At 37.1% G+C, this 12,812-nt stretch overlaps 1 protein-coding gene and 1 pseudogene across 10 annotated transcripts in view; both read left to right on the forward strand.

The window, feature by feature from the left end:
- Positions 1-12,812, forward strand: part of Gphn (gephyrin) — a 450,651-nt gene that overhangs the window by 91,695 nt on the left and 346,144 nt on the right. For all 10 annotated transcript variants that reach the window (XM_045154682.1, XM_045154684.1, XM_045154685.1 and 7 more), the window contains exon 2: positions 6,119-6,197. In XM_045154682.1, the coding sequence (XP_045010617.1) occupies positions 6,119-6,197 (79 nt within the window). The remainder of the gene's footprint in view (positions 1-6,118; positions 6,198-12,812) is intronic.
- LOC105944067 lies at positions 7,011-7,861 on the forward strand (annotated as a pseudogene).

Below are 12,812 nucleotides of genomic sequence, written 5' to 3' on the forward strand. Positions count from 1 at the left end.
TAATATACTTAGAATGCTTCATATATTCAGAAAGTTTCTCTTTTCCCCTTTTAGGCCAGTCTTCCCATCAATATGCAAGCAATACCTTAGCATTCCTACAAATTAAATGTGCTGTATTTTCCTGAATTTTGTGGCTATAACTACTGATTTCACTTGCATAAGAATAGCAAATTGTAGATACACCTCCAGTATGGAACCAGAAGCTACAGAAACAAAGGTCCTGCCACTAAGAGAGTGGGTGATTTATGTTGATGCTTAGGCCCTGATTTCTGATGAAACTGAGTAGACTCAACAGGGAGATGGAGGCTGTGCTGCCCTGACCATGACCATGGCCACCTCGCTGCATCGTAACCCAGTGTAGCAACAATAGACGTCCAGCATAAAGGACCACACGGTTCCCACGCTGAAGCCATTACATACAGGCTACACAACTTGTCTCCTCCTCCTCTCCCCTCCCCCCGTTTCTCAGGCTATTCTCTAATTTAATAGCTTTTCTATCCTATTGTCGATCTTTATTTTTGTCATTTTGTTCAGGTTCCTCGTACTTTGTTTTCTTTGACTTATTTTTCTTTTTTTTTAAATTTTATTTATTTATTTGAGAGCGACAGACACAGAGAGAAAGACAGATAGAGGGAGAGAGAGAGAATGGGCGCGCCAGGGCTTCCAGCCTCTGCAAACGAACTCCAGACGAGTGCGCCCCCTTGTGTATCTGGCTAACGTGGGACCTGGGGAACTGAGCCTCGAACCAGGGTCCTTAGGCTTCATAGGCAAGTGTTTAACCGCTAAGCCATCTCTCCAGCCCAACTTATTTTTCAAAAACGTTGCATTTTACAGTTCACTCACACTTTTAATACCCAGAATTCTTATTTTTTGTAAAATAATTTCCTGTTCTTGTTTCAAGCATGCAGCATGTCAAAAATATAATTTTTAAAAGATTTTTCTGTTTCTTGCTTTGCTTATGTTTTTCTCCAAGGTTTGTGTATTTAATTTCATTTATGTTTTTCATGATGCAAGCTTCATATGGCTATGATTCTTGTGTTTATTGATTTATATTAAATAGGGAGGCAACAAAAATATCTTCCCTTTTCTTCATGGTGTGACACATTTTATAATGTAGTAGAAGACTTTTATAAAATGGCTATTAGGTAGGCATCCAATTGTTTTGTTGAAACCCAACACTACCTTATAGTATGTTCTCTTAAGACATTTTGTTCTTTTTGAGAAAAAGTTTTAATCTACTGCCTAGATGGTACTAACTATTCTGCCAGTATTCTTTGAGTAATGTGGTAGATATAGGAAAGGCAGTATTATCTTCACTGACTGTTAATTTTTAGCTAATATCCTTATTTTCTTGAGGTATTTTTCTGTACTCAGATAATTTTAGAGCATCTAGAATGTTTAGTTATTTATAGGCAAGGACTAAAGTGCATATTATAAGTTATAAATAGGAAAATTAAACCTAGTCTAAAATACTTCTATAAATGTACAAAGGTTATTGTATTTCATTCTTTTCTGTATTAAGTAAGGGTTTCTTCCAAATGTTTTTATTTATTTATTGTGGGTTTTTTTTGTTTTGTTTTGTTTTTTGTTTTTTTTTTTTTGTCAAGGTAAGGTCTCACTCTAGCCCACACTGACCTCCTGGCATTCACTAGTCCCAAGCTGACCTCAAACTCACTAGTGCTGGGATTAAAGCCATTGTTTATAAGACCACTTGCTTTTTCCCTTTGGTTTTGTTTTACCAAAATGGTTATTTTCATTATAATAAAATATTCTCTCCATGTTTTATATTATTTCTGGGAAGTTAAGTGGAATTATCTTTGTTTCTCTGTAGGAATCCTTTTAAGGTTTTTTTTTCCTTTTTATTTGATTTTCTAAAATTATATGACATTGTACATACAGTATTTTGGGTATTTATCCTTCTTGATATTTCTTTGAACTTCTCACATTTGTTTTGTGAAAATCTAAGTAATTAGTATTAACCATTGTTTTCTGCTCCTTTATCCCTACCATTCTGACATACCATGTATTTTATATATATATCTAATTTATTGGAGAGGGGGGTGAGGGAGGTAATGAGGGACAGAATGGACATGCCAGGGCCTCCAGCCATTGCAGATGAACTCCAAACATATGTGCCACCTTGTGCATCTGGTTTACATGGATACTAGGGAATAGAACATGGGTTCTTAGGCTTCTCAGGCAAATGCCTTAATTGCTAAGCCATCTCTCCACCTATATTACATTTTTGGTAGCTGTCCTCAGTTCTTGGTTTCAGAGAGTTTCTCTCCACTTTCAGTCTTGGTTCTCATTGCTCTCTTTACTTATTAGTCTTGAATGTGTCTGCTAATATATTTTCAAGGTAAGAGATTTTTGTTTATTATATCCAACCTACTAAGTCTCCCAGACATGCATCCTTTCTGCCAAAGCATTTTGGTGTCTGGCATTTCTCTTGGTTGTTAGAATTTCCATCCCTCACATAAGTTGCCCATTTGTTCTAGCTTAATTGTCTTCTTATCCATTGGAGCCTTTAGAGGATTTTTTTTTTGTAGGGGTGGAGGTGGTGGCTTATGTATGCATGTGTGGCATTTGTGTATAGGTGTTCATATGTGTTAGGCACACAAGTTTGCAGGTGGGAAGACTCGCCAAAATTGCCAATGAAGCTAGACTTTTTAAAAAAAATGTATTTTGCAAAAAAATTAATTATGTCTGTCATAGGCAATTCTAAATGATATATAACAATAAATATTTCTGTAAACATTATTAAATTTATACCTATTTCCCCTCTTTCCTAAGAGACTATAAAATCTAAGTAAAATAATAATAGGTGTTATAAGGATCAAATCAAGTATTATATTTTTCTTGCTACTTACATAGATTAGAAAGGGCAGTCCAGGGGCTAGAGAGGTGGCTTAGCGGTTAAGATGCTTGCCTGCAAAGCCATAGGATCCAGACTCAACTCCCCAGGACCCACATAAGCCAGATTCACAAGGGGATACACACATTTGGAGTTCATTTGCTGTGGCTGGAGGCCCTGGTGTGCCCATTTTCTTTTTTTTTTTTTTTTTTTCTCTCTCTCTCTCTCCCTTCCTGTGTATTTCTCTCTTTCTCTCTCAAATAAATAAATAAAAATAAAATAAAAGAAAGAAAGAAAGAGCAGTACAAAACATGGAATGAAGCTACTCAACTGAAATAGCAAGTAATGAATCACTCATATAAAGAGAAGTGTCATGTATATAAATTATTTTTATGTTTCCTATATTTGTAGATGGATATTTATCAAGGTCATTAGCGTTGCAGTTTTTCTTCAGCATTTTAAACATTCTTCCATTGTTTTCTTGAGACCATAATTTGTCTTTGAAAACAGCTTTGAATCGTACTGTGTCTCCTTTGAAGGTTTCTCTCTTGGGTCCTCCACACCAAACATTTAAAAACATTGCTTGCACAATTGACTGTTTTTTTTTTAAATTTTTTTGGTTTATTTTTATTTATTTATTTGAAAGCGACAGGCAGAGAAAGAGGTAAAGAGAGAATGGGCGCGCCAGGGCTTCCAGCCACTGCAGACGAATTCTAGATGTTTGCGCCCCCTCGTGCATCTGGCTGACATGGGTGCTGGAGAATCGAGCCTCAAACCGGAGTCCTTAGGCTTCACAGACAAGCGCTTAACCGCTAAGCCATCTCTCCAGCCCCGCAATTGACTGTTTATATTCACAAATATTGCTAATATAAAAGAAGCAAAGTAGGACTATTATGGAAAATGTTTCGTGATAAAGACATCAAAAGTTTCTCAGACAAAATGATAGTTTATTTCTTTGTTGGGCTGTCTTGCTTTGGGATATTAAAACATACCTAGTTGTATACAGTTCCATTTTTATGTCAACTCCCTTTTCCCACTCCCTTTCTCATAGATTCTCCCTATCCTTGCAGCCCTGACTTTGTGGTAAAAGATTCCAGAACCAGTACTTTCTGCATATTGATTATCTAGAGCCACTCATTGTAGGCATTGGTCTAGGAAAAAACAAACAAACAGATACTTCTGTACTTCTAAGATCCCATTGTCTAGCTAGGTTGGAAGGCTTTCTCAAGTTTTAGACAATAGAATGTAGCTTAAGTTGCTGAACCCTTCCAAGAAGATAGCCCTTCCTAACATGAGGGTAATGTGGGGACATGTACCCCAGGAATCAGAATGATAGGCAGATTTCAATATTGATGGTACTTTACTTCTAGGGCTTGTCATCCCCAAAATTAAGACTGCTAGCTGAAAACTTTATTTTGTTTATCTAGTCTGATATTCTTCATAAGTCTACTTAATCTAGTGAATCAATTTTCTGATATTCACAGCTATTTTTAAATTTTTTGAAAGTATGGCTCTTTAAATCTCTCCAGCTTATAATGACTGCAATTACCTATATGTTTCACTGTTTGATTCCCACATGGCTCATGCTCTGTTTATGCCTTTCTTTCACTGCTCTGTTTCAGTTTAGACTTTATTTTTATTTATTTATTTGCCTATTAAAGAGGTGGAGAATAGGCACCCTAAGGCCTGTCGCCACTGTAAACTAACTCCAGATGTATGCACCACCTTGTGCATCTGTCTTATTTAGGTACTGAAGAATGGAACTTGTGTCCTTAGGCTTCCCAGGTACTTTCCTTAAGTGCTAATCCATCTCTCTAGCCCTCAGTTTAGACATTTTCAGCTGATCTTTCTTTAAGTTCAGTAATCCTAGGTTTTACTGTGTTGACTAAGAAATTCAACTTTTTTTCATGTTGTACATTTCATTTCTAAAGTTATTTCATTTTTTATATATTTTAATTCTTTTAACTTTTCCTCTTTGAATCTGTTTTCATTACCTCATGTTAAATAGTTTTCCTTGGGGCTGAAGAGGTAACTCAACAATGAAGGTACTTTCTTTTTTTAAAAAAAATATTTTTTGATTCATTATTATTTATTTACTTGAGAGTGACAGAGAGAGAAAGAGGCAGAGAGAGAGAGAGAGAGAGAGAGAGAGGGAGGGGATGGGTGTGCCAGGGCTTCCAGCCACTGCAAACGAACTCCAGACGCATGGGTCCTCTTGTGCATCTGGCTAACGTGGGTCCTGGGGAATTGAGCCTCGAACCGGGGTCCTTAGGCTTCACAGGCAAGTGCTTAACTGCTAAGCCATCTCTCCAGCCCAGAAGGTGCTTTCTTGCAAAGCCTAAAAGCCAGGGTTCATTCCCTAGTACCCATGTAAAGCCAGATGTACAAAGTGGCACATACATTTGGAGTTCATTTGTGGAGGCAAGAGACTCCGGCATGTCCATTCTCTCTCACTTTCTCCTTCCTTCCCCCCTTCCTTTAAAACAATAAATAAAAATATTTAAATAAAAACAAAAAATCATTTCCCTAGTTTTTTATTTTATTGATCATAATTTATTCTCATACTTAAAATTTTTATCATATACAAGTATTAATCTTATTGGAAGAATAGGAAAGGATATAAATATTCTTTTTAATCCTAAATTAGTCTTCATCTTCCCAACTTTACTTTGCATTCCACTAGATTCCAGAATATCATGCTAATCTGCAAACACCGAGAGGTCCAGTGATTTTACTCTTTCCTAGGAGTGTGTTTCTTTTTTGATCAGTAGCCTTTATCACAAAGGAAAATAATCCAAGAAACCAAAACAATCAGCCAACTGGAATTACCTAAAAATATAATACTATTCTGCTAGTTTTATTTATGCTTTTTTTATTGCTCCCTACTGTTTAAAATAAATATGATGGGAGGAGAAACCCTTTATGGAGGTGTTGTGGGAACAGGGATTTGCCACCATATGTTAGTAAATTAGTCTTATACAAGTAAGAATGAAATTTTAACCTACATGTATATTATTTTGTACATTATGTTTTTGTACAGTTTATGTGCCTTACCTAGTTATTTTCATTGCAATGTCTGTTTTATTATTGAATATTTATTATGATACAGTGAAAAATTTAGCAGGCTAAAAAAAAAGTCAACCAATACTGTTGTTTAGAAAATAAATATAAAAGTCAAAGTTTATTTCAAAATTAATTTTGGCCAGCACTAACTAGAATGAAATGTAAACAAAGTTTTCTTCTCTTTCCTCCTTTTTTGTTTAGTGAGTGATAGCTGCTTCAGGAATCTTGCAGAAGATCGCAGTGGAATAAATCTCAAGGATCTTGTTCAAGATCCTTCTTTGTGAGTATTTGATTTCACTAATAAGTATAATCTAAAAATTGATTATTGGTTTTAACTTTTTTAAGAGTTATAACTGAGAGCTAATTTATTGTAGAATAATTTCTTCTTTTCTAATAATTTCTGTTACATTTAGTGAAGTTTGATGGAATAGTTTCTTTCTAGAAAGAATGGTGATCTCCATGAAAGATTGATGATCACAGGGCTAGTAGCTGATGTTGTAAGTGTGGGCAGGAAAAATGATTACTGGCTGATTTGCTTGAGAAGATGTGTGAATTTATTCACAACAACTTTAAACTTCTTTGAGTATATTTTTGTAATAATTGTCATTAAATTAGAAAGATAATTATTTATAATAAGTATATATACTTGAATGTATTGGATATATTTTTACTGCTGTACATAAAAAACTATACATGGCACAGGAATTTTGGGGTCTTCAATTTTTGTTTATTTTTTACTTTTTGTTTTATTGAGATAACGGTCGCAGCCTAGGTTGTCCTAGAATTCATTAGATTGTCCAGGCTGCCTTCAAAATCTCCATCCTCCTGACTCTGCCTCCCACGTGCTGAGATTCCTTGGTCCTTTTGTTGTTGACAGTGTTCTTTTCAACTTATAAGTCAATGTCATTCCATATTGTCATATACTCCAATTTAATATTGCTGTTTTATAAATTAAGTTTTATAATTTTGTATTTATGGATAAATAGGAAAATTATCTTCCATATCAATTATACTCCAATTTGGTCACTATTTAAGCTTAGTAAAGGTCCACTTTCCTGATCTGGCCTTGCACTGTACCCTGAACTGGGGCATTATGCAGTCAGATAATGTTATCTGGAATGCACTAGGAAACAAGCAATTCTGTTCCTTCAAAATAAGAACCAAGACCCAGGGCTTTTGCAGAAATGAATACAGCCTGACCGGCCTGTGTAATTGGTCATCTTGTCCCCTGGCAAATAGTCAGTCAGTATGCCACAATCAAAGAGAAAGGACAATGCTACCTGTCTATGAAGGTCATAGAATGAGCAGCTTTTCCTAGGTGTCTCTGGGGATGAGTGTGACTTAGTAAAAACTATGAGAAAGCACTGGGACAAATAGATGAAAATTTACTTTAGTGGCCCACTTTATTTGACACAACTATAAGCAGAGATTTACCAAGGTAGCGCAGTGCCTAATCTGAATTAGAAAGCTTACACTAAAGCGATGGAGGAAAGAAGAGAGGAAGGGAGAGAGGAAGAGCACTGACAGCTGCTCATCTGAACACAATGCTGCAGAAGAGGAGTTGCTGGAGAGACTGAAACAGGATGCTTATGGGGACATCTACAACTTCCCCATCCACGCCTCCAAGAAGGTTCTGGAGTAGCAGGAGGCACAGAGTAACTCTTCAGAGGATGAAGAAGATGAAGCCAATGTGGAAAAAAGAGCATCTGAGGAAGATGATGAGGTAGATGAAAGTGACCTAAGTGATTTTGAGGATATGGATAAATTGGATGCCAGCAGTGATGAAAACCAGGCGGACAAGTCCTGTAGTGAAGAGGAGGAGGCCCTTAATGCAAAACACAAAGACAAAACACCCTTGAAAGGACCACAGCAGAGTAAAGGAGCCTATGCAAAATTGAGTATGAGCAGGAGACAGAGACTGTGGACAAAGCCCAAACCGCGTGATCACCCTTCAGACATAATCCACACTGGACATTGAGAATTTCTACCTGAAACGTAGTCACACTGCCAAGTTTTGCAATTTTGTCCTGCTCATGTTTGTTATTTCCATGGAGAAAGAAATCTGAAGTAAGTGGAAGAAAGCCTTAATTTGTGGAATATTTTTGTAGCTTACATGTTCAAGCAACAGCTTAAGCTCAAGAAATTTAACAGATGAATTCTGAAGTTGGAATAATATTATGAGCATAAATATTTTCAATTAAGTTTTAAGAGCTATACTCCCTGCCCCGATTCTATTTAGAAATGGCAGAACTTCATATTTTTACTCTCTTTTTTGTACTCTGGGAGAAATGAATGAACCAAGGAAAAAGCAGCTCCAGATGACAATGTTTAGTATAAAAGTACATTTTATAATTATCCATACAATCTGGGACAGGAAGAAAATCTTTCCTCCTGGGAAATTAGTCTTAGGTGACATGGCGCGGAGCAGCTGCAGAACCCTGCTGCACTTGTCTGGTACAGCTCACCACCGCGCTGTCTTCACATGTTAGGACAGTTTTGGCCAGAAGACCCTGAAATATGAAAACAGACACTGGTTTTTGTAACACTGTTATGTTCTTCCCTTTACTTTTTCATACACTCAAAAGGAGAGAATACCTGACAGAAGAGGTGTTACCTAAAAGTTGTTGCCAGTGCTTGTTGGTTCTAGTAGCTCAGAAGCAGTAGCGTAATTCCAGCCAAGATGAATCAGGTTGAGTTTAGGGCTTAAGGGGCTAGAATGAAATTGTTTGAATAAACTTCAAAACAACAAGCCATATTCTAAAATATTTTAGGATATGAATTTCTTCCATGTTCCTTCAGTCTTTCAGCTGGAGATATCTAAGTGGGGTAAGAAGTGAGACTGGTCTATTAAATACATGTGATTGTACACAGAGCTATTAGAACTACTGACTTAACATGGACTGTGAAACCAAAGGAAGAATTCCTATATGGGCAAACATGGAGATAACCCCATGGGAACATTTCTGTTATCTCAATTACATTGTTATTCCTTGGTGGCTTACAGCTAGCTCATTAATTCTCTGCACTTCGTTGTTTTTAATTCAGAAGCCTAGAAGAGAAATTTAACAAACACCATCATAGGGCTTTTGCTCATTCTTGTTCTTAACTCTAGTAACATCTAATCTGCTTATATTTTACTGTTAAGTGGTTCTAAATAGCTTTGAGAGTTGAGGGTTAGCTCAGTAGTAGAATACATGCTATGGATGATTAGTAGGCAGAGAAGGAAACTCAGAACTCTGTGTCCACTTCCAAGCTTGTCCAGGCACAGAAGGAGTAAACAATAAAAGGAGAAAGTAGCTCAGGACAATGAGGCCTGACTTAAAAGTGCTTACCTTTACCTGTCCTTGCGAGCAGTAGTCCAGGAGAATCAGGCAGTATGTGGCCTCCTGCAGCAGGGCTTTCTTAGTGGACTCAGGTGTCAGGCTAGTGTCCCTTACTATATCACACAGCGGTTTCAAGAGAGCCTTCAGTAAAACCACAAGTCTGCATGAAATTCTGGAACCAAGAAGAGAAACTAACTGGAACATTAAAGTTGGTATTTTAAAGGTGGAAATACTGATTTCAGAAATGAAGAAACAGAACAAATGATGTCAAAGACCATGATGCAGTCAGATTTGTATTGCTAGCAGAAATCACCTGACCAAGAACAGCTTTTGGGGGAAAAAGGGTTTATTGTGGCTTACAGACTGGAGAGGAAGCTCTTATGATGGCATGAACAGGGTGGACATCACCTCCTGGCCAACATCAGGTGGACAACAGGAACAGGAGAGTTGCCAAACACTGGCAAGGGGACACTGGCTATAACACCCAAAAACCTGCCCCCAACAATACACTGCCTCTAGGAGGCATTAATTCCCAAATCTCCATTAGCTGGAAACCTAGTATTCAGAACACCTAAGCTTTTTGGGGACACCTGAATCAAATCACAACATTCCACCTCTAGCTCCCATAAACTGATAACCATCCCTGATGTAAGTGCAATACATTCAGTCCATCTTTAAAATTCCCCATAGTTTTTATCAGCCCTAATGATGTTCAAACATTCCCATAGTCTAAGATCTTTTAACTGAGCCATAATACCAACGCCCCCTACAAAAAAAAAACAAAAACAAAAAACATAATGCCACAGAATACACATTCACACTGCAAAAGATGGCACTGGATCCAGCAAAGAAATATTCAACCAATACAAAATTTAAAACAACCAGGGCAAACATTGAACTTCATTGCTTCAAGTCCAACAACTCTAATCAATGACAAATCTCAAGTTTGATAATTTTACAGCAGCAAGGCTCTAGAGTTCAAATTCAACCCCTCCTGCTAGGCTACTCACAGTCCTGGGAAACGTCATCCAATGCTGGCAGCTTTCCTTAGAATACATCTTGTGGTCCTGGTGTCTCCATTGGGTCTTCACTGCAACCCATGGTCCATCCTCATGGCTCCATCAGGTCTCTGTGCAGGCATCCAGCAAACCTGCTTCACATTGCCCATGGCTCTTTCCAAAACACAGGACCATGTTTCAAATTCAATGACCTTCTCTTTCCTGCATTTTTCATACTCCACAATACCAGGTAGGGTGCCAATTTTTTAATCCAATGGGGAATAAAGCAGACTTTGAAGAACAGTACAGTCCTTGAGCATACAGGCCCCTTTAAAAGACTGCATTATTTCTATTGTCCCAATGCAGGTTATCTGGCCCTATCTCAATGTTTGTAATCTCCCAAATATTTCATTTCTGTGTCATATCCCTCTGCTCACATCAGTCTGTTTCTACGCAAAGCAGTTCTGCACAAGTTCCCAGGACACAGAAGCCTCTCACACAAACTGCTTCTAGCCCAGTCCAGGAAAGGCTCATTTTCACCCTCATAAGCCAAACCACATAGCCCATAGTCTTACTACATTCAGATCTTTCCACTCGACCAGAATAGTCCATCAAGCTATACGTATAGCACTGTAAGGCATCTCTTAGGCCAGGGTTTCAAGTCCTTCCACATTCCTCTTGAAAAATCAGCTCCAAAAGGCCAAAGTCAGGTGTCTAACAGCAATCCCACTCCTCTGGTACCAACTTTTCTGTTGTAGTCAGGTTCACATTGCTGGCAGAAATCACCTGACCAAAAGCAGCTTTGGGGGGGGGGGGAGGGTTTATTTTGGCTTATAGGCTCAAGGGGGAAGCTTCATGATGGCAGGGGTAAATGATGGCATGAACAGAGAGTGGACAGCACTTCCTGGCCAACATCAGGTGAACAACAGGAATAGAAGAGTGTGCCAAACACTGTCAAGGGGAAAGTGGGCTATAATACCCATAAGTCCACCTCCAACAATACTCTGCCTCGTGGAGGTGCTAATATCCAAATCTCCATCAGCTGGGATCCTAGCATTCAGAACACCTAAGTTTATGGGGGACACCTGAATTGAACTACCACAGACTAGACACATTTTCTTAACCTTAGATTTGCTATTATTTCTACAATGGACTGTTTGTATGCACATTTAAGCACACCAAGTCTATTCTGCTCAAAATCCAGAAGCTTGGTTCTATTCTGGTCCCATAGTCACATAAGGCTGCATGTGCTCAGAACTCAGGATACAGAGGCAGGAGGATCTACATAGCAAAACCCTGTCTTTACAAACACTAGGAAGAAGGGGCTGAGTGGGAAGGTCAAGAGAAGGTAATGGGAGGCAGATGTCATACATTATAATGTATATGATATTTTATATACATGTAAAGAGAGAGAGAGAGAGAGAGAGAGAGAGAGAGAGAGAGAGAGAGAAATATGGTTGATCTCTGGTACTTGTGTCAATTTGAATTTTCAGTCATTTAGAGTCCAACCTATTCTAATTAAGTATCATCTTTATAACTTGAGAAAAGCTCTAGAAATGGACAGGGTTGGTAGTTAATATTGTATTTAGTACTATTGAGCTGTATATTTTAACATGGCTGGTTTTATTTGTGTATTTTAATTTTATTTTTTACCACATAATAAAAAAACTAAACTTTAAGCTTAGTAAAAAACCAAGGCCAGATAAGTAGGCAGGAGGGAAATCTGCTGGCATGTATTTTTTTTAAATTATGTATAATGCATGTAATAAAATTATGAAAATAGACAATCAGTAATCCAGATTACATGTAATCCATCTACTTACATGTTTCTCTAATAAATTATTGTGGATTTTGTAAGGAATAAAGCACATGATGTCCTGAAACTAAAGCTTACTGATTCCTTACTAAGTGACCATTTAAACAACTGTCATTTCAAGAAAGAATATTGCAAATGTATTTTAGAATGAGCTTGCAGAAATGCTGTCCATTTTTTCCTTTTCTTAGTCTTTTAGTTCCTTGATCAGGACAGTTGGCATTCTTTTTCAATGAAATTTATTCCTATGAAAATTAACACCTGTCCTTTTAATCCTATAAAAATATAACCCAGAATGTAATTATTTAGTGTGGATATATGAATAGTGAATAACTTTTTCTTCATGATGGATTCTGTTTCCATAATGGATAGGACAGGAAACTATAATTTTTCAAAAGTTTTCACCCCACTGAATAAATAAGAAACTATTCTATTATTGTATTACTTGTTAGACATATTTAGTACTGTATGGATATATATGTTTAATAAATTATAACAATGAAAATATGCTTAAATATCTCTAATGATATAAAGGAATTACATTTGAATAATAGGTTATGATAAGGAATTACAACATTTTAAGATAATTTGGGACTTCTTCCTAGATTTTAAAGTACTATTAAGCATTCACCTTATCACTAAGTTCTAAATTTATCTTTTTTTTTTTTTACAAATCTTTTTTTTGTTGTTTATTTTATTTATTTAAGAGTGACAGACACAGAGAGAAGCAGATAGATAAAGAATGGCTGAGCCAGGGCCTC

Source organism: Jaculus jaculus, chromosome 7 (assembly GCF_020740685.1).
Source record: "Jaculus jaculus isolate mJacJac1 chromosome 7, mJacJac1.mat.Y.cur, whole genome shotgun sequence".
Classification (NCBI taxonomy): domain Eukaryota; kingdom Metazoa; phylum Chordata; class Mammalia; order Rodentia; family Dipodidae; genus Jaculus; species Jaculus jaculus.